The sequence below is a fragment of the Peromyscus eremicus genome, chromosome 6 (assembly GCF_949786415.1).
Source record: "Peromyscus eremicus chromosome 6, PerEre_H2_v1, whole genome shotgun sequence".
Lineage (NCBI taxonomy): Eukaryota > Metazoa > Chordata > Mammalia > Rodentia > Cricetidae > Peromyscus > Peromyscus eremicus.
In genome coordinates, this window is record NC_081421.1 from 117,177,978 (window position 1) to 117,201,217 (window position 23,240).

The 23,240-nt window shown below is 43.2% G+C and overlaps 1 protein-coding gene across 1 annotated transcript in view; it reads left to right on the plus strand.

Annotated features, from left to right (window-relative positions):
• LOC131913651 (uricase) overlaps window positions 1–4,802 on the plus strand; it is a 120,204-nt gene extending 115,402 nt beyond the window's left edge. The window contains exons 9-10 of the mRNA XM_059266413.1: window positions 1,728–1,811; window positions 4,306–4,802. Coding sequence (XP_059122396.1) covers window positions 1,728–1,811; window positions 4,306–4,380 — 159 coding nt within the window. The 3' untranslated portion in view covers window positions 4,381–4,802. The remainder of the gene's footprint in view (window positions 1–1,727; window positions 1,812–4,305) is intronic.
• Window positions 4,803–23,240: the final 18,438 nt, after the last annotated feature.

Consider the following 23,240-nt stretch of genomic DNA (forward strand, 5'->3'; position numbering starts at 1 on the left):
GCATCAGATAGACTTTCTAGAAGGAGAGGGGTGTGCTGAATCTTCAGAAACAAAGAAGGGTAACCTGGGTTTATACTCAACGGCAAGGGAGCAGGACAAGTGTGGAGACAGGAGATGGCATGACACAGACATTTACTCTTAAGGGCCAACCACAGGTGACTTGCTAGGAAGGAAGTATTTTCCTGTGTGTGGGCATATGGTGGCAGTGAGTCAGGAGGACATTTACAGGCTTATTTATTTATAGTCTATGCTTTATTCAGGGAGCCACTGAGGGTCACTGATGTGTGGTGGTATTGTGTTCCCCCAAATATTGTGCACCCTAACAAATTTATCTGGGGTCAGAGACAGAACAGCCACTAGATACAAAGGCTAGAAATTGTTGGCACACATGCCTTTAATCCTAGCATTCCAGAGGTAGAAATCCCTCTGTATCTCTGTGAGTTCAAGGCCACATTGGAAATGGCCAAGCATGGTAACACATGCCTTTAATCCCAGAAAGTGAGCATTTAATCCCAGGGAGTGGTGGTAGAAAGCAGAAAGGTATATAAGGCGTGAGGACCAGAAACTAGAAGCATTTGGCTGGTTAAGCTTTCAGGCTTCTAGCAGCACAGTTCAGCTGAGAGCCATTCAGATATGAGGACACAGAAGCTTCCAGTCTGAGGAAACAGGATCAGCTGAGAAGTTGGCCAGGTGAGGTTAGCTGTGGCTTGTTCTGTCTCTCTGACCATCCAGCATTTTACCCCAATAACTGGCCTCAGGTTTGATTTTATTAATAAGACTCTCTAAGATTCCTGCTACACTAATGGGTTACAGCAAAGTTTAGCATGGCAGAATCTGCATTCTAGAGTGATCACGGGTAGCAGTATGATAAAAAGCATGACAGATCACAGGCTAGGAGTCTTGTGGGATGATGTTATAGGAGTATAGCCGAGAAATCCTGGGCCAAGACAGTGCTGAATGGAGAGAAAGAAGCATTGCCTGGACCAGAGGGACTTCTCTGCCTTGGCCTAGCACTGTAGCATCCTCCTTCAGGCTTTCCTCTGCCTGTGCCTACCTGCAGTGGGTAGAGTTGGTAAAACTAAGGCAGCAAACTCTCCAGGTGCTCACAACTCCCCCAGAATTTTTTACCCAGTAGCCTGGAGACTTGGGTAAATCTCTCCTAGAGACCTGCTTTGTCCTTGGAGGCTCCTGCCACTGGGGTGTACATTCTTAGGCCTAGAAGTGGACCAGAGACATGGATGTGGCTTGCTATACAAGGAGAATATTTACTCTTATGACCAGGAGAGAAGATGGGCTGGCCCAAGGTCTGGGGTGGGCTTTCCCGTGTCCTGGCACAGCATGACAGAGAGTCAGAATTTTAAATTACAACCTGACCTTACAAGTTTAACGAAAGTATCTTTGTAAATTAGAAAAGTAGATTATAGTTCACTCAATCTTTGTCATGTATATGGGTCTGCAGTTTGACACTTATCCTAGGGCCCATGTTAGGAATTATCCTGGGAACCTGAGCTTTTCAGAGAGGTTTTATACCAAGGGGAGAGGAATGGGCCTGCCACCTGTCTCTTAGGAAGACTAGTCGGGGAACAGTGATTGGCAGCAGAGGAGCATGGGGGCGTACCTTAAAGACACAATCATGGTCACAGGAAGTGGTCAAGATGGGTGAGGTAGATGGAGGAAGAGAGAGACTCTCCAGTGCCAAGTGTAACATATGCTATTGTGGATTCCAGATAGAAGACATGGAAATCAGCCTGCCAAACATTCACTACTTTAACATCGACATGTCCAAAATGGGGCTGATCAACAAGGAAGAGGTAAGGGAGTTTTAAAAACATTGAAAGCACATTTCTGCCCCATCTCCATTCAGTTTCCTTGTCAACGTGGGACAATATCACTGCCTAAAACCTGCAGCGGCTGCTGGCTTGGGGGAGTATTTACAGTTGTCACTGATTAGAACCCTCTTTAACTCTGGGTCTTTCAATGCCTGAGGCTGAGTACTCTAGAAGTGGATGAGTGATTACAGAGGAGGGCTGTACGTTGCAGGGAGGAACAAAAAGAAGGAACAGAGTGTGCCCAGGGAAACAGCTCTAAGATCTCCTTGGGAAAGTGCCACAGAAGGCCGCAGCTGCATTGTTCTTCCATCACGAGGCAGTGAGGAGAAAGCAAGACTGTATTTTCATTTTCTTTTATCATGCCCACCTTTTGAGGAAATCGCCAATTCAGGAGCGCACAATACACTCGGGAGAGATGAGAGTGTGTTTGTGCTACAGATGGCAAGAATGAGAAGTTCGTGCTTTCAAAGGGAACCCTTGTTTCAGGAAATACACAGCCCTGGCTTCTTTTTAACTGTGACAATCAGATGGTCTGACTAGGCAGCCTGGAGCTCTGATTGGTAGCCTCTGCGGTCACTTCCTGGGAGATCAGAACTGACCCTGCCCCAGTGACATGTTCAGTGACAGGCACTTTGACCCATCTGCAGCATCATTTTGGGTAACTGTGTTTAGTGTATGTGAGGGAGTAGGGAAGAGGCCATCTGTGGACGGCCCTGCTGATGGACACCACATGCTAGGATGCACGAGGTTAATGGAAGAGAAGCTCCTGCACTCTGGGACTTCTGTCCCAGGAGCCTTTCAACCCCTCTGGCCAGGGACCTGATTTCTCTTTTGCAAACAGTGCTGGTGGGTTCCACTGGCTCTGCACCATCAGCCACATGTGGATGCTTGCTCTGGCGCTGGAAAACAAGCACAAGGCTTACGTATCCTGTAAGAGATGATCTAGGACCCTGGCTGGCAGGAGAGGGAAAGTTTGGCCCCAAGTTCATTCAGCTGAAGGGACAGGCAACACTGTTTACCGCAGAGGAAGGGAAGGATGGCAAAGGGCTGTGTTGTGAATGAGGACAGAAAGCGTTTTATATGGTTACTCACTGAAGGGCAGGAGATGGATCTGAAACCAATCTTGGCCATGTCTGCCAGAGGCAGAACCAACGAGCTCTAAACAGAAGAAGGACCTGATGAACACTCACTCCACAGCACAGTCAAGGGGTTTTTGAGGGGGTCCACTGAGCCTTAGGCCCCTTCCCATCCCCTCCAGAGCTAGAAGTGGATGAGTCTTTGTGGAGGGGGTTGGAAGTTGCAGAGAGGAATATAAAAAGAAGCTACAGAAGACAATCCTTCCTAGATTCCAGCAGGGCCTGGAAATAGGAAGCCTTGACTCTATAAAATAATAATAATAATGATAATAATAATAATAAAGGACCTGTCCTGAGCAAAGTATCCTCACACCGAGGGCGACAGCTTTAGTCACACTTGGATGTTTACCCGTATGTGTACTATGTGAAGGCAACATATGAGAAGCAGGAAGCTGAGGCACAATGACAACAGCTGTGGAGTGACAAGTGACGGGTTGGGAGGACAGAAAAACTCTTTAACACAGCTGTCTGGATCTATTTAACATCACACTCACAGCCCTGGGGACCTCAGATGATCTTCAGGGAATGGCTGAGTTATAGCTGTGGACAATGATTGATGTCCAAAGTGAGTTGTCAAAAGAGGTCAAATTTCTTCATTACATTTTTGAAAGCAGGATTGTATAATGCATTTAGAAATATCTGTATCGTAATGACTAACAAACAAAATGCTTCTTAGTGGCAGGTAAAATGGCTGGGTCAGTAAACCACTTGTTGAGTAAGCATGAGGTCCCAAGTTTGTTTCCCCAGCACCATGTGAGCAGCCAAGTGCTGTAACATGTCAATAATAACAGCACTGAGGAAGCAGAGACCGTAGGACCCCCGGAGCTCACTGGTCAGCTGCTCTAGCTGACCTGGTGAGCTTTAAGTTCAGTGAGAGACGCTGCCTCAAAAAATAAGGTAGAAGGCTGGGAGATGGCTCAGCAGGTAAGGGCATTTGATACACAGCCAGATGACCCGAGTCAGAACCCTGGGACCCATATAAAGGTAAAAGAGAGATGCAGCTACACAGAATTTTCCTCTGCCCTCCACAAGAGTGGTGTGACACATGCAACCCCCTTCCCAGTTCTCACACACACACACACACACACACACACACACACACACACACACACATTCATACATATATACAGTAACCCAAAACAGCATATAACACTCTCAAAATTCCCATATTTTCTGAAAAACCGACTCATCATTCAAATATTCCAAGGAAGATCAGGCACTGCTAGACTTTTACTGCAGAGTGCTCAGTTTCCTCCCTAACACCGAAAGGTGACATTCTTGCTTTAATACTGGATCATAGACAGGAGAAATCTCTGAATTTCCCTGTGGTTCTTCTACAGGTTTTGCTGCCACTCGATAATCCCTATGGCAAAATCACTGGGACAGTCAAGAGGAAGCTGGCTTCAAGGCTGTGACATTATGGCTCCAGTCAATTGTGATGCTGGGGACCACTGTGTGTTTACCTGCAAAATATTTCAACTTAGGATATTGATTGCTTTCTTCTGTATGAAACAATTGCTCTCTTTGTTCCTAGTTAAACAAGGCATTTTGTGGATCCCCATATTATCAGGTACAACATACCCTATGGCTGTGGGCAGTTTCCTTAAAAATCACTGGGTAGTGTTAGAAGAACCACAGTGATATTTATCCTTGTTGCTCTTGTATTTTTCTGCCTCAGAATCAGTCTTTAGAATCAAATCATTAAGAAAATAATCATGAAGTAGGGGTGGTGCCACATCGATTAATCTGAACACAAGTTTAAGAAGCAATCATTGTTGTCATCCTATTGATATGTCTGGGTAGTGCAGAAAATATAATAAAATCATGTGAAAAAACACCTTAGTGACTTCAACTGACTGAATATTTGTGCTTTTAAAAACTCTGGCATTCAGACAAAGCTCAGTACGGAGGAGGCCAGGTGGGCATGAAGCTCCAGCTCTAGCTGAGGAGTTATTGGCATTTGGTCGCTGCTGGATGAAGGAAAGTCAGTTTTGTTTAAGGGTGTGGCACCCAGTATGTCAGTCATACTGTAGGGCAGTTTTCATGCCTAGATGTAGTCAGAAAAACCCAAACTGGCCTTAGTGTGAGAGAGAGAGAGAGAGAGAGAGAGAGAGAGAGAGAGAGAGAGAGAGAGAGAATGAAGTTGGGTGAGTGAGGAAGATCTAGGATGAACTGGGATGGGAGATGATATGATCAAAATGTATTGTATGAAATTCTCAAATAATTAATAAAAACATTATTTAGAAATAAAAAAATTGTACTTTTAAGTTCCTCTACCAGTTAGTATGAATAAAGACAAGAACATTTCTTATTGTCTTTTAAAAAAAGCCCTTTGGTATATATCATTGATGATTCATTTCCAGCCTAACAATGCTTTTATGACACTGCTGTATTGTTTTTATGATTTTTGCAGCCGTAGGAGAATACTTAGCACATACTGGAAAGCTAAAATAAGTATACATTGTTTTTCCTTGAATACTGGTGTGAAGAGCCACTTTTAGTAAGTGTTAAGCCAGTCAACAGATAGATGAATGACTATGCACATGGAAAGAAGGCTAGAACACCATACCAGTACAGAGACCTCTGGATAATGGGATTCATGGTTGAGGTTTGCTTTGGATCATGTATGTTTCTGATTCTTCCAATTATGAATATCTGTTTCTTTCATGATCAGAGGAATATAAACATAATTGGTGGCTTAGAAATGGATAGCCCTGAGAGGTGGTTAGCTTTGTATCAGTCTACTGACATCTATTGCATGTATTCCACAAAGCTTAAAAATGACAATTTTAGAAACCTACATATGAACAACCTACATAACTTTCCTGTAGTGGTACTTTCTCATTGGGACCACCAGCCCACAGATAATGACACAGAGACATCATTATTAATTATGAAAGCTTGGCCTTTAGCTTAGGCTTGCTTTCAACTAGCTATTATAGCTTAATTAACAATTTTTAATCTATGTTCTGCCATGTGGCTTGTTGCCTCATCTCTGTACTACATATCCTGCCCTTCCTGTGTCTTGCTGGTGAATCCTCTTCCTCTTCCTCTCTCTCCCTGGAAATCCCACCTATTCTCTCTTGCCTAGCGGTAGACAGACTTTCTTTGTCCTACCAGTCAGCTCTGTCCCACTCAGCCAGCTCCCAAATAATCACACAGAGACTTATTATTAATTATAAATGCTTGGCCAATAGCTTAGGCTTGTTAACAACTAGCTCTTACATCTTAAATTAATCCATATTTTTTTATCTCTACAATGTGGCAGTACCTTTTTTCATTTCTTGCTTCCCCTGTGTCTCCTGGTGAATGCTTCACTCTGCCCTTCTTCTTCCCAGTGTCCTTCAGTTTGACTCTCCTGCCTAACCTCTTCTTGTCTAGCTATTGGCCAGTTAGCCCTTTATTAAACCAGTGAGAACAAGAAATATTTACAGTGTACAAAAAGATTACTCCACAGTACCTGGTTATTGGCCATTCAGTTCTTTAGGCAGAGACACATCTTTACAGTGTACACAAATAATCTGCAACTTTTCCCCCTGTTTGTCTAAATAAAAAGGAAAGGTATTAATTTTAACACAGTAAAACTATGTACAATAAGAGCAATTATCAAGTAAGGATTACATTCACAACATCCAGTCCATATGTATTTGGCAGATTCAGAGAAAGGACTGTATTCTTGATCCTATCTTAGTGAGTCCAAATTTTATACCTAAACCATTTTCTATCAAAACTTGTATTACCATACTAAAAATACCTTTTTTAAATCTTGAAACATTTTCTTAGATAAGCCACTTAAACTTTTATGTCTCTCAGCTGTCTCTCAGCTTTATACCCTTGGCACCTCTTTTGTGAGTTTCTTTTCTGAATTTGGTAACAAGGAAAACTATAACTGTAACTATCTATTCCTCAACCCCATCAAAGACCTGAGAAGGATATAATATTACCTGGGTAAACAGGAAGTATAGAGTAAGCAACTTCCAAAACTATAAAAATGACAGAAACAGCTGACTGCCTGGACAGTCATTCAAGTTTCCTCTGTAACATTGGGCATCCATCTTTGGCCTATAGGCCTAGTATACCTGACAGGATTTTCTGTGAATCAGGAATTTTGAAGGACTGTCCTACCTTGGCTTGGCAAAGTTTGGCAATGACTTTCTTTTGTGTCTTGGTTGTCTAATTTGGACAGCATACTGTCAGTAGTTGAGGCAAGGGCAGTTTCTTGCCCAGTGGTTAGCTTTGCCACACAGAAGGCAAACTCCATATTGAAAGTTCTTTGATGTTCAACATCCTTTTTTGAAGTAGATTGGTGCTGCCAGGAGCAGATATGTCTCACTATCATGAAAAGCTTTATGTTATTAAAACATCTTAAATGCCATATTTTGTAGGTCTCTAATGTGTTTGAAGATCACCTACCTAAAATATATCTGTTTAACCTTGAAAACATACCTAACATGTCTATAAGTTTGATTGTTACAGATGACTAATTACTAACCTGCATTTCTTAATTATCCTAAGTAGTTTGTAATAATAGCTTTCAAGGACTAGAACTTTAGTCACATTTTAAAATGAGCTGCATAGGTGCAATACCTTAAATAAGAGTAGAAACATACACACAATATGTATAACAAAAATAACCTTAATTTTGTACCAATATACCAAAATCCACACCAATGTAAAATATTTGAGACTAGTAGTAGTTGCTTTTTAGTCTAAAAGTAGATTCAATAATCTACTCTTTTATCCTATCATTCCCATATCCCCCTTTTTATTTTCAGACTGAGACCCCTGAATCTAATCTCCTTTGCTTAGTTTCTTCCCTGACTACAACCAATAACAACTTGCAGTCAAACACCCTAAATGTTGATACACATCCATAATCCACCTAACCACCAAAAAACCACCCACCCCACCTCTTGGGAATATGGGTATCATGTTCTCTAGACTGCTTCCTGCTCTCTGGATGTAACAGCATCTTTAGGAGACCCTTAGAAAATTGGGATAGCTGGGCAATGGTGGCACATGCCTTTAATTCCAGCATTGTGGATTTAATTAATCTGCAGAGCCAGGCAGATCTCTGTGAGTTTGAGGCCAGCCTGGTCTACAAATCAAGATCCAGGACAGGCACCAAAACTACACAGAGAAACTTTGTCTTGAAAAACCAAGAAAAAGAAAGAAAATTGGGATAATGGTCAAGTCCTGGGAGAGCTAGCTGTATTATTTTTTGTTTAGTCTCTGTGTGATCGGAAAGTGTAGGGCTTATCTGAAGTCCTGGCTGGAATAGCCTGTGAGGCTGGATGATGGTAGAATTTTGAGGAACCTTCAACAGAGGTATTTAGAGAGGCTGGATTATTTGGGCTACTTGTCTTTATTAGTGTTTGGTCCTTTTTTTCTGAAAATAAACTTTCAAAGGTAACATACATATCTATATTAACACAAGTATGGGATGTGCAGTGTACACAAGTCAGTTAAAGATGATTTTTTATTTTGTGTTTGAGCAAGTAAAAGGCAACTATGAACTTTATAAGTCCATTTGGACTGTACAACCAAACTGTAATATAAATCGCCATCCATGCCATATGAAAGGATGGCATGTAATAGTAAGTCATGAAGACTCTGTGGCCAACAAGATTTATCATGTCTCATTCAGTCTCAGAGCTGTTCCCATGTCGAGAGATCAGCATATATGTCACCTGTCCTGTAGTCTTTCTTGGCTTTTTCTCCCATGTCTGCAGCCAAGCACCTTAAGAGGCCTCCCCTGGTCAAATCTGATCTTGATTAACTTTGAAGGAATCCATAGCTTTTTGTTTCCTGTGGAAACAAAAGCACAACCTCTTCCCAATGCAACATATTACCTGACTCCCATTCTGAAGCCAAGACATTCCTGAAGTGTGGTGATATTTTATTTGTGCTCTAATAAAGCTTGCCTGGAGATCAGAGGAAAAAGCCAGCCACTATATTAAACATAGAAGTCAGGCAATGGTAGCACATACCTTTAATCCTATCACTTGAGAGGCAGGGATCCGTCTGGATGTCTGTGAGTTCAAGGCTGTACTGGGAACAGAGCCAGGCATGGTGGCACATGCCTTAAATCCCAACACTAGTTAACCATAAAAGTCTGGAGGTCTATATAGACAGATAGGAAGTAACAGAGCTGCGCTGTAAGAGGAAGTGATGTAGCTGGGCAGAGAGAAAATGAGTTGGCAGAACAGAAAGGCATATAGGCATAGGTATACAGGAAGTAGGTCTCTTTGGAAGCTGCAGAGATGGTGAGGTAAGGTTAGCTGTGGCTTTCCTATTCTTCTGATCTCTTAGGTTTTAACCCCGGTATCTGGCTCCAGGTTTTTTTTTTATTAATAAGTCTGTTTAACACTTTGTTCTACACTGAAGTATATATAAAAGCTAATAAGTGTAATTCAGCAGTCCCTTCCACAATCCAGTGTCTTTCAGCAGCTGTTATTCTCTGTTCATTAGCATTCAAAAATTTAAATTAACCAAGCACCAAATAAGGTCCAAACTCCCTGTGTTATAATAGTTTTCATCCTCATGTGGCTTATTTTTTATATTCCTTTACTCTTTCTTTAAAGACTTTATTATTTGAAATTATCTTTTTCTATGACTGTCTATATCCATTTTCTTTTCTTTCTTCAGCACCTAAACACATTTTTAAGCATAATGTACCTTTTTAGAGGTTTTTCTGTGTCTGGACCTGGCTTTCTGCTCCTCTGCAGTATTCTATGACCACACAAGCCATGCCTTAAAGGGCCAGTCCTTTCACAGCGTAGTTCCACTTAGCACATGGCACTGGTAGCCGGCTCAAGCCTGAAGGCAGTGGCCAGGAACTGCACCTCTGTAGGCTGCCAGCATCGGCCCGCCTGAGAGACTGTGGGACTAGGAAGCCACATCAGCTCCTCGTCCAGACCTTTCCTTAGCTTTCTTAGGCCCTGTTTGAATATTTGAGCCTCCAGGTTGGCTGCCATTTGTGGTAGTACTTTCTCAGCACGACAGCCAGTCCGGAAATAATGACACAGAGACTTGTTACTAATTATGAAGCTTGGCCTTTAGCTTAGGCTTGCTTTCAACAGCTCATGTAACTTAATTAATCCATAATATTTAATCTACATTCTGCCATGTGACTTATTACCTCATCTCCATACTGCATATCCTGTTCTCCCTGCATTGGCTGGTGAATCCCATGCACCCAGATTCCTCCTCCTCCTCCCCTGTATCCCCAGAGATCTCACCTATCCTCTCCTTCCTAGCTAATGGCCATTCAGCTCTTTATTAAACAAATCGGAAGGCACCTTAGGTTGAGACACATCTTTACAGTGTACACAAATACTCCGTAACACTTTTCCTCTGCTTTTAAATGTTCCCTTCATTTTTTACATTTGTTTTAAATTTTATTTTATGTGCATGCATGTTTTGTCTGCATGTGTGTCTGTGTACCATGTGCATTCCTGGTGCCCACAGAGGCCAGAAGAGGGCACTGGATCCACGGGACTGGATTACAAACAGTTGTCATCTGCTATGTAAGTGCTGGGAATTGAACCCTAGTCCTCTGGAAGAGCAGCCAGGGCTCTTCACCACGGAGCCATCTCTCTAACCCTCCCTTTATTTTTAAAACAATACAATCAACACTGTTTTTAGAAATGTTTGCGTACAGCTCTTAGTGTTGTTGATAAACGGCTTCATTCACCTTTGTTCTACTTCTACCTTAGGTGCCACTGGCATTAGATTTCTATCACTATAAAGAAATACTTGAGGCAATTAACTGTAAAAGAGAAAACATTTATTTCCTAAAGGTTTTAGAGATCTCAGATGGCCTCTTTCCTTTGGACCTCTTGCAGGGGTGGTGAATCTTAACAAGGGGAAGCACACAGGAATGAGTGCCACAGCCCAGAAGCAAAGAGAAAGAGGAAAAAAATCTGTGCTCCTGTAATCTGTCTGAATAGTATGCCCTAGTGACCTAGGAATGTCCCACAGGGCCACTGCTCTGCAAGGCTTCATTGACTCCCAGTATACCAACCACCCTGGGATCAAATAGCTTTGGAGACACTCATCCAAGTCAAAGCAAGGGTGTGGCTACTGGTCAGCAAAACTCAACTAACATCCTGGTTCCACCTTGTAATAGACCAGTAGTTCTCAACCTGTGGGGCATGACGCCCTCGGGTCAAATGACACCTTCCCAGGGCTTGTCTAAGACCATTGGGGAATGGTCTTAGACACAACAGTATTCACAACAGTATCAAAATTACAGTTATGAAGTAGCTACAAAAATCGCAGTAATATTTGTGTCTGACAAATAGACATTTCAACGTAAGCATTTGCTGAATATAATCAATGTCCAGCCTTCTTTCCATTGTTGTGAGATCCAAGTATAACATCAGCAGCAGCCTGCGTGGGTCAGGTGAGAGGTGAGAGGTCTCCAGAGTAGTAACTTATAAGATGCTGGGAACTGGTTACAAGCCGCTCATTCTGTGCCTGCCTGGAAAGGGCACTGGAGAGGAAAGATCAAACAGCAAGATAAGGAACATGCCACACCATGTTGAATGCTCACGTTACAAAGTGTACTTCCTGGGTCCTTCATAACCAAATGAGTGGGGGTTTCTGAAGCAGAAAGACCCCGAGACAGAATCGTTGCCTGTTTCAAACACACATGCATTTCCCTTCCCCTGCATACAACACGGTGACAGAGATGGGTGTATTGAAAACCAGCCAGGAGTTTTGTCTATTCCTTTTGGTTGTGACAAAGGGGCAGCCCTGAACTGTAAACATCTGCGAAGTCACTGGTACCGTACTGCTGATCAGAGTGCTCTCACAGGCTACAGGGGTACTCCTCTAAGCAAAGCTACTCCTCTAAGCAAAGCTACTCTCGCAAAATTCTCCATTCTCTCTCCATGTCCTTCACTGACCCTATCTCAAGGGCTCTCATGCAGGACTAGTGAAGGTGGTCGTGGACAGCAGAGAGGTGGTTGGCATGGTGTCCAGTACGGCAGCCAACACTTGGGGCTCGGGGGTGCGACACTCAGGCTTCTGGTGGAGGATTGGTCTATACCATCTAAAGCCATCTCCTAGTGAAAGACTTGGAAAAGCAATCCTGTTGCTTTCCTTCTTGGAGTAAGTTCATATCATTATTTTTATAAACTGACTGTCCCTTTTTTCTACCCTGTATTAAACGGATTATCTTTTTGAGATAGCATTTTACATACGTCATTGAAATCGAATTTAACTTTGAAATAGAATTCAACTTTTGTCAATCACTTGCAGGTTTTAACAGTAGAAATTTGAACTTTTCTTTTTCAAACCTTTTAATGCTTTTTGCAGGAAGACCACTTGACTGTGCAACATTTGCCCTGGTTAGTGGCCTTTGAAAACCTCTGTAACTTCTGCCTCCATGCCTGTATTTGGGGAGGAAGCCAAACATGTTTCCAAAGTCATGTATTTCAAGTCTTCTCACATGACACATTCCAGCTTCCAAACTCCACCAGCTGTAAAACTCTACCTCTTGTATTTTTTTCATGGGCTTTGTTCTGACCTCTCACAGAGTTCAGGGGCCTCCCTTTCTTCCACTGGCCTTATTTTTATTTTAGAGTTTTCTGTTAGTTATTTGAGAGTTTCCTGTAACCTTTTAAAAAAAAAATAATACCTCCTTTCAGAGCCAGGCCAACCCAAGACTTTCCCTGAGACCCTGATGTAGGGAGGAGTGTGGTTCTATAGTTCCTTTTCTAAAAGCAGGAATATGCTTGGCAAGGCCATTAATAGCTGGGGCCAGGGCCTTGGGTGAGTTGTTTCATATCCTGAGAACTCAACTCTTTCCACACTGAAGGGCTGTGGCTATCACTCCCAAGGCTGCTGTGTGCCTGGTCTGTGGCACACGTGAGATATCCTGTGTTCCCTTTGTGCAACATTGCTCGACTAGCTTCCTACTGACTTCATCCCACTGTGTGATCGCTTTCTGCTGACTTTGTCCCATTTTCCCCTGGAAATAGTATATAAGATGCTGTACTGCTTAATAAGCTTGCTTGGCATAAGACATAGCTTGTACAAGATCTCCTAGTCCCAGCTTTCTGACTTCTTTATCTTGTCCTGGGTCCTGACATGACTGCACTGACCTGCATGTGCAGGTCATAACCCCTGCTAACTCTCAATTCCTCCCCTTTCTCTGCCCACCTTGTCTTTTTCTTTCTTTTCTTTTTTTAAATTACGCTTTCGAGACCAATTTGTGTCATCCAAATATTCTTGGATGTGTGGTCTTCCGCTGTTGCATGGTCGACTCACCAGGGCTGCACTCTTAGAAAAAACTTGTCTCTCCCTTCCCACAGCAGCTAATAATTGCCAATAGTTCCATGGCTAGGAGTGGAACTGTGTGCCTAATTCATCTATCTCTCCATTCTGGGATTTTGTCTGGCTTAGGCTTGCACAAGTATTGTGACTGCCATTGTAGCTAGAGTTTTCCTGCCTGGCCCACAGTCAGGACAAATCTCTCTCACCTGCCAGTCCCACAGCTGCTCAGACCCGACCAAGTAAACACAGAGACTTATATTGGTTACAAACTGTATGGCCATGGCAGGCTTCTTGCTAACTGTTCTTACAGCTTAAATTAATCCATTTCTATAGATCTATACCTTGCCACGTGGCTCATGGCTTACCGGCATCTTCACATGCTGTTTCTCATCGTGGCAGCTGGCAGTGTCTCTGACTCAGCCTTCCACTTCCCAGCTTTATTCTCCTCCTTGTCCCGCCTATACTTCCTGCCTAGCCACTGGCCAATCAGTGATTTATTTATTGACCAATCAGCAACACACTTGACATACAGACCATCCCACAGCATGCCATACTGTACTCAGAAGATAATGTTCCCTTGTAGTTATTTACCACATCAGACTCTTATGCTTTTTCTGCCCTCTCTTCTGTCTGAGGGATCCCTGAGCCTTGGGAGTGGAGTGCAGTATATATGTTCCTTTGAGGGTTGAGAACTCTGCAGCCTCTGATTCTCTAGCCGTAGTTAGAGGAGGGTCACTGTATTAATTATCATCTATACAAATTGAAGCTTCTCAGATAAGGGATGAGAGATTCTTCATCTACAGGTATAATGATAAGTCGTTAGGATTATAAGTCGTCAGTTTCATATTATGTCCAGTGGGCAGCACAATAGCAGCAGGTTTCCCCCCCAGGCTCTATGATCTTGTCCAACTACAGGTTCGTAGTTGAAGAATGGTGCCAGATATGGGTTTCATCCTAGAGAGCAGGACTTCAACTCAATCAGAAAGTTGTTGGATACCCCACTAACCTCATGCCACTGCTGCACCAGTTGGTGTGTCTTTCCAGATCTGTCACTATTGTGTCTTACAAGGTTAATAGCTAGGGATGATTGGTGCTTACTTTTCTCCTCTGGTGGCTTGTGTAGCACCTTCTAGCATTATGAAATCTAGTTAGTAGGGATGAAGCTTCTGGGACTGTAAGAGCTTGACTTTGTCCTCTCCTATGACTCAAACATGTGGTGTCTTCAACAATAGAGTCTTACTGTCAAGTTTTGGAGGGTAATCAGGAACAATGGGAGCAGTCTGAAATGTTTGGGGGTCTAGGGACCTATGCTGGCTAGTTTTATATCAATGCGACACAAGCTAGAGTCATCAGAGAGGAGGGAACCTCAATTAAGAAAATGCCTCCATAAAATCTGGCTGCAGACAAGTCTGTAAGGCATTTCCTTAACTAGTGATTGATGGGGGAGGGCCCAGCCCATTGTGGGTGGTTCCATTGCTGGGCTGGTGGTCCTGGGCTCTATAAGAAATCAGGCTGACCAGGTCTTGTAAGGAGGTCCAGTAAGAAGCACCCCTCCATGGCCTCTGCATCAGCTCCTGCCTCCAGGTTCCTTCCCTGTTTGAGTTTCTGTCCTGACTTTCTTTGAGGATGAACTGTGATGTGGAAGCATAAACCAAATAAATCCTTATCTCCTCAAGTTGCTTTTTGTTATGATGTTTCATCAAAGCAGTAGAACAGGACCTCACTGGCCAACATCTCCAAAAGACGTAACTCATACCCAGTGCTGGACTTTTATTTATGCTCTGATGTTTAGTAAGAACAATGTTGCCATGTTATAGGATAATAGGTTAACTCCATATACTCATTCTCTCCCTTTCTCCCTTTCTCTCTCTCTCTCTCTCTCTCTCTCTCTCTCTCTCTCTCTCTCTCTCTCTCTCTCCCAGTGTCTTTTATCTTCCCTCTCTGGTGCATCTCTCTCCCTAGCCTTTGCTCAGACTGGCTCTCAGAAATGCTTGCGGGTTTTCGAAGCCTATCCAGACTTGAGAATATAGTAGCTTCAGACTTTTTCCCCAGAAAAATATGTGTTCATGTCTCTGTAAGTGTATGCACCTCCATTAGGGAACTAGTTCTGCTCTATCCTTAAAGCATAAAGGGATCCAATAGAAATTTACTGCATGAGGAATGCAGCGATGAAACCTGAAGGTGAGTGTCCTGCTCACCTTTCACGAGAAAGAGTAAGTACATAGAGGAGGATCCCTGTGATAGCTTCTGAAGGTTGCCATGACAAATCACCAAGAATTGGCATCAAACAGACATTTATTCCCTCCTACTTAGTTTTGGTGGTCATCTGCCCAAAGTCAATGTTTTAGCCTGGGTGTGCTCCCTGCCAAGGCCCCAGCAAAGAAGATTCCATTCTTGTCTCCTTAAGGGGTTCTTTGCTCATATCTGCATCACCTCCATCTCTGCTTCTACAGTCATTGCTTCCTTTTCTTCTGTCAGGTCTCCCCTGTATGACTCTTATAAGGACATTTGTCATTGGGTTTGGGGTCCATCGGCATTTAGTGTGATCTCTCCATGATTCTTAACTTAATGAAATCTATGAAGGCTATTTTTCCCACGGGTTAGCAATCCACTGCAACAATAAGTAGGAGGACAGGAGGCTTCTTGAGGGCAGCTCTGCTAGAATATGTGGGCTGTTAACTACACAAGGCTACCATTCCCATCAGATCTGGAGAGTGACCACACCTCTTTCCACTTGATCAGGCATCACACATACACTTGTACATCCATAAAGAGCTTGGACTGTGGTGTAGCTAGAGTTTTCCTGCCTGGCCCATGGTCAGACAAATCTCTCTCACCTGCCAGTCGCACAACCGCTCAGACCCAACCAAGTAAACATAGAGACTTATATTGGTTACAAACTGTATGGCCATGGCAGGCTTCTTGCTAACTGTTCTTACAGCTTAAATTAATCCATTTCTATAAATCTATACCTTGCCATGTGGCTCATGGCTTACCGGCATCTTCACATGCTGATTCTCATCGTGGCGGCTGGCAGTGTCTCTCTCTCAGCCTTCCACTTCCCAGCTTTATTCTCCTCCTTGTCCCGCCTATACTTCCTGCCTAGCCACTGGCCAATCAGTGATTTATTTGTTGACCAATCAGCAACACACTTGACATACAGAACATCCCACAGCACTGTGGGTCCAGATGGTACCCAGTTTCAGGACAGGCTCCACTAATACCAGCTGTGTGACCCTAAGCAAGTTATACTCTAAGCTTTGGAGCTTTCATTTCTGAGATGGGACTGATAACTGTACTTATCTCATAGAACATAGGGTAACAGGATTAACTCTGGTGGCTCCTGAGTTAGAACGCCTTTGATTCCATGCAGCTGGATATCTGTGTCTTCAATAGAAAGGACATTTTGTTTACTTAAGAAGCACAGAGATAGGCTGTCCCAGACTGACTGGCGACTCGAGGATGATGCCAAAATTCAGGCTCATCCACCTCTGCTCTGCCGTCTTCATCCTTAGAGTGTGATAAGGCAACATGGTTATAAAATGGACAATAAAAAGCCTGCTAAAGATGATGGGACTATTACCCAGTTGAGACCAAAGAACATATTCCCTCCAATAATGGGAGTTTTGGTCCCTGGTGTCTAATCATCAAATCCCTCTACAGAAATTGCCTTTGGCAGAAGGAAGTGGCCTCACCCAAGTTTCTATGTATTCTCTGGGAGCATCTCACAGTCACTATCTAGCCACATATGAGTTCAGAGGCATGGGATCTGGCTTTCTATGACCAGTAACTCTCAGTAATAAATATCCAACCTCCCAGCAGTAGAGACTAATATTGAAGGACTTGATGTGGTGGCTAATAGTAATTTGGTGGCAAGTCAAATAGACTGAACACTTTTCATTTAAAAGGGGACAGGGATTCATCTTGACTAAAATGGATACGTGATCATTTCCTGCCCACAGGGGCACAGCTGGCACAATCCAAAGGCTTCAAGAATCCCCCTTGGATCAGGAAGGTCCCACTTAAATGCAATGAGGCTGTCTGTAAGTGACCATTGGACCTACCCGCTCTGTCACCCTGGTGCCATCACAATGCTGCAGATGCAATAGTGATGGAAGGACCCCATAGAGGTGTGGTGTGGTACCAATCTGGAGATGATACCCTGTGACGATGGGGTGCTGTCCTGAAGATAAGTGTGGCCTCTAAACACCTGACTTATACAGGGTTTTGCTCTAAGTAGGCAGAGCACTTGGGTTTGGTAATTTAGGGTGATAATCAGAAGGATCTATTTACCTTGCCGCTTAGAAAATGATACTTCCCAGACTCAACTCTAGCTTGTACAGCATATCCCAGGGGAACACTTGACCAGAGGACACAACAGGAGTGATTTAGACTTTAAGTTATAGGATCGTGCAATCAGCAAACTTGGCACTTTTCAAGGAAAACAGTTGTTCCTAGTATAGTTCAAAGGGAGCCATAATCAAACCAAATTCTTAGAACTCTTACTGGGGGAAGCACTGTAGAACGTGATGTACCACTGTGTGGGAACTGAGTGGTGGAGAGCAGGGATACACAGAGACCAGAGCACTGCATTCTTAGAACACGACAGAACTTGAGCATGGAAACAACCTTGTAGTTATTTATTTTAGATACGTGGGGGGAAATTCAGAGACTTGTACAAAGTAGACTTGTAGACAAGCTAAAAATGAACCAGAGGCCAGAAGTCACCTGACTTTTAATTCAGTATTACTCCTCTATTGGGGATTTGTGTTTTTGAGAATTTGCCTTTTAAACTGTGGGAGGAGTAAGCCTGTGTCTGTCGGGTCTTAGATATGTGCAGAATGCATGTGACAACACACGGACTCTTTGGTGGCTGAAGGAAGTTACCTCAGTGTTAACACTTCTTCACAGAAGTCTACTCAAACAGATAATTAAGCAGACTAGTGTCAACCAAATTGGCTCAAATTAATGAGTGCATTTTATTCAGATTTTTCATTTCTAAAATGTTTTGGCTGTTTGCTGTTGACCCAACCCCCTCCATCTTCAATAAGATCAGAAAGGTATGACACAGCCTCTCTTTCATTAGCTTCACAAATGCATTTTAAATGCTCACTTCAGACTGGAGATGAGATACCTGTACATTGACCAGGGCCTCAAATTAACTCCTCAAGATTCTGCAGCCCAATACAAATTTATACGTAGTTTTCTTCTCAGTGTTTCCTTTAATTGATTGTAACACTTTTGAAGGAAACTTAAATGATGCTTTCTTGGCTTGATTTCATTTGTTTTGGTTTGTGTGCTCTTATGAAGATAAATCATTTAGAACTATCCAACAGCCTAAAAGGAGTAAAACTATTTTAATTCTGAACAACATCAGTGTTCATCAGATAGGCAGTGTCTCGGCTGAGCACCTGTTAATTCTGTGATGGTTCTAGGCTTGCAGTGAGTGGGGATCTTAGGAATAAAACCGTGTTTTGAGTCACTTTCATGTGCGATTCCAATGACTGCTTAGGGTCTTTCCATTCAGTTCCCCACTGACCTCATGAGACTGGTGTTAGGATTGCTGTTTCCCCAGGATCTGTCCCGGCCATCCTGATTGGCTGGACCCATGGCTGCCTGGAACAATGGCTATGGTTCTGCATTTCCTTTGCAGATGGTATTGCCAAATGCCTTACCTCCTGCTAAAAGGCTGCCTGAGGACTTCTAGCGGAAGCGCAAGCCTTCCTGTTGCAACTCCTGTGCTTTTCCTCCATTGCATACAGGGATCTTACCTGGAGCTGTTGGGTTTGGGCACAGTGGAGAGGATGCCACCCCGAACACCAATTCTTCAAGGCAGGAACTGCTGGCTGCTTCCTGAGCTTCCCTGGCTGTTCCTCAGAATGATCCCACAAGTCCTGTAGTATTATTTTCAAGTCAGTTGGCTTCCGGTATGTAAAAGTTGAATGTAATCCATTGAGAAAAGTATATGAAGCACAATTTACCAGATGTCTCTGCTGCCTTTGATTTACAAAGATGATGTTTAGCATGGGTCACCTTGCTAGAGATGGAGGTTCCTGTAGAAAGCTTGTTTTCATTGCTTAATCTCATTTTTCTAGAAGCTTAAAGTTTTTAAGCCAAAGTGCCCCATGGGCGGTGCCTGAGAGACAGCATGCCCGTTCTCCCTTAGCTGGTAGCGCACAGATCTATCTGGCTTCCCAGACAATGTAATCTCTGCAAGTGAGAGGTGCATTTATCATCATTTACCACTTACTCATGACCTGTGTCAAGTCGTGAGTGGTGGGGCTGGATTCCAGCTCAAGTCTGTACAGCACAATACTGGCTTCTGCCCATAACTTTCTTACCAACCTCACCTGTCTGCTGCTGCTGACGAGATGGGCCAGCCTGTGATCTTATTATGCAGAAGAGGGAGCATTTTCTAATAGAAGGCTTCCTAGTTCTTCCTTAAGGAAAACTGTAAAGGAATACCTCACCGAATGAACTGAAGTGTAGAGTTTAGCTATCCGCTTGTGGGTAACTCAAGACTTCTGTGATCTTACTTCTAGGGTGCTTCATCAGTGAACATCAGGGCTAGTCTACACCCAACTCTCCCTCTGGGTTTGCTGCCTCCATGTGATTCTAAAAAGCAAACTGGCATGATCATCAAATGGACTTGGATTTTATTATCTTTCAATATCACACTGCCACAATTGGCCAGAAATGGTACCCAGGTTATTTAACTGCCTATGGTGCTCTAGCATTGAGCTAACAAGCTGTCGTTAGTGTGCATAATGTGCATCCTCCTCTTCCTGGGGTTTCTCTTCCCCATTTAGAAGCAGAATGAACAAATTTTTCTTAAGAGGTATTTCGGTCCTGAAGCAGTCAGCCCTTTGAACATTTAACTTCATCCCCCACATCATTACAGAAAAGCACTTCGTGCCTCTGGGCCCAGGTCTGACCCCTGCAGATCCCATTTGCAGGGACTGTGAATCACCACCAGTAAGTGTTTCTCTCCTTTGGCTTCCAAATCTGGAAGTGGTTGGGCAACTGTGGTTTATCAGACTTGTGCAAATTAAATTGCCCCAAAGATAAATTTCACTAATGCAGTCAAAAGATGATTTGTGTTCCTGACAACATATACTAGACTCCAAGAACAAAAAAATAATCTATATTCACATAGGGTATAAAATGAAGACTGTGCCAACTGACACATTTTTCTCCACATCCACATCCATTAACTATCCACTACCAAAATGATTCTCATGAGAGGTGGGAGGGAAGAAAGGGAAAGAGGAAAATTATGTAATTATATTTTAATTAAAATTTCTTTTAAAATAATGCTCATGCCTGCTGCATGCTCTGGTGCAATATGCCAGCTTGTTTCTTTTCAATTAAATTGGCTTGCAATCTCTAACTCTTGAATTAACTTAATCAACAAAGGCTCTGTGTTTTTTGTGTTATTAAAATAGTGTAGGGCAGAGGTAGTGTCTAAAACTCAAATGCCTTTGGCATCCAGACAATTACTCCAAATGCGTTGAGCTAAAATGGAAGGCATTAACACATTGGAAATTTCAGCACCACTGGAAATGTCCCAATTCATTTAAACACACACACACTGGCTAAAGTAAAGAAAGCATGTATCAGTTTAGACTACACTGAACAGTGGCCAGCCTGTGGCCTAGACTTTAAATCGGCCCATTACATCTAATTTGTAGGGCCTGAATTCAACCTTCAAATGTGGTGTGTGTGTGTGTGTGTGTGTGTGTGTGTGTGTGTGGTGGGGGGCAGAACAGCAAGGACTTCCTTGAGTCTCCCTGATTCTGGTATCCTCTCTGCCTGTGCAGTTAAAATTAATCACCATCAGATCTCACATACATTTTTATCATAAAATATATTGGCATCCAGGCAAGTACTTTCCCACTGCATTCATGGTATGTGTTCCCATATGGCAAGTGCTTTTGTGACCAGTTGTAGACCAAGGCCACACTCATGGAAATGCAGTGTGAGGAACAAATGCTCCCAGCTGTGGAATGTCAGCTAAGCTGGTGGCCTATTTCAGTAACAGTGATTGTCCCTGATGGAGAGGGACAGAACACCTTCAGCTACTGCTACAGCGTCAGTCATCCTGGCTGTTGTGGGCCCTTCCTTCAGTGTCTGAGAACAGCAGGCAAGCTTGAACTTACTGATTTTGTGTGAAAGGTGTTATCAGCTGAGGGATGCTTTTCATATTTTTTTCATTTGCTTTTCAACAATCTCTCTGTCCTCAGCGCACACAGAGAAATTCTATGCTGAGGCTGAGTTAGGATATGCCAAGTTCAACCTGGAGAAAAACCTAGTTAAAAAGCCATACATTGTATCATCTGCTCTGAGTGTTTAGTGACCCACTGATGGCAGTAACTACAAGCTGTTCCCAAACACCCCCAGTTTCTCATAGGCATTACAAGGAAAACAAACCCTGACATTGAAGAAAGCTTGAGCAAGAAGCAGGTTCCAGAAATGGGCACTGATGTAGCCCGAGGATGCTGTAGGATGCCTTCTTGAGATGAGGAGCCATTTTCATAACCAGAAAGGAAATCACATATGGAGATTACTCAGTTGCTCCAGTTAGGTATGATGCTTTGTCATGGATTTGACCTTCAGTTTGGGACTGGCTGAGGCTCAGTTGCTTCGTTACTATGGTTTTCTTTGGTTTAGGTTACAATCTGCCCATAATTAGAGTTAGGGTGTAGTTCATTATATAGAGACCACCTGGGGTCAGATTTTATTGCTGATATAAGCTGGGTTACGGCGAACCTATTTCAGTTTTATTACAGAGTAATGAGGCATGGGCTCGTAGCTAGGTTCACAGGTTCACAGGAGAAGAATATTTCTAGAGTCCTTTGCAGCTAATGAATGGCAATGAGACTAGGTTCTGGTCAGCAAGATGTAAAATAAGGCATAAGAAATGTCCTAAAACAAAGGTCCTCACTCTGTGCATATCAGATATTGACATTAGGACTCATAACAGTAGCAACATTACAGTTATGAAGTAGCAATGAAATAATTTTATAGTTGGGGCCACCAGAACACGAGGAACTATATTAAAGGGTCACAGCATTAGGAAGGTTGAGAACCACTTTCCCAAAAGAATGAAGTTCTACTCCTTTGTTTCCTCCTTCCCTCTGCTGTTTGGAGTTCGTGTGGCGATGGCAATGTCCAAGACGACAATTTTGTGCTGTACAATGATGGAGCAAGGAGATGGGAGGAGCTTCGTACCTAGCCTCACCTACCTAGCCTCGCCGATGGTTCTCCTTCTCTGGCCATTTAGACGGGGACTAAGGAAGCTCGCATCTTGTTATGCTAACAGTAATAAGGATGAGGTGGGCAGTCCCCATCACTCCCAAGGGAGCCATTTCCAGTTAACAGAGGTGTTGGAGCAGATGAAGATCACGCAAGTTCTCTCTTCCATCATCTCCTGCCTCTCATCAGGGTCTCCACAGGCTGTCGTCTTAACTGTCTTGCCACTTTACCAGGGCCTAACTGTGTTCTGTCTATTGTGCCTGAGCCCCAGGTGGGAGGCTGGGACTAGAAAATATCCCTTTGTAGTCACTTTTCTTGTTGATAGTGCAAAGCAAAACACTGAAGTTCTAGACACTCCATAAACTCCTTAACTGAAGTAATTTAAAATGCAAGTTTTGTTTATTTGAGACAGGGTGTCCTACAACCCAGGCTAATCTCAAACTTTCTATGTAGCCCAGGCTGGCTTGAACTCCTGATCCACCTGCATCCACCTTCCAAGTGCTAGGATTACAAGTATGTGCTGCCGTGCCCAGAGTATGTGGTACTGGGAATCAAATTTGAGGACCAGTGTGTACCAGGCAGGCACTCTACCAACTGAGATATATCACCAGCCTGGGATGCATCTTTGAATTCTGAACTATTCAATTTTCTAGGTCTTTTCACTCTCATCTTTAGGTTTTATGTTCTTAGGGCTGGAGAGATGGCTCATCAGTTAAGATCACAGGCTGCTCTTCCA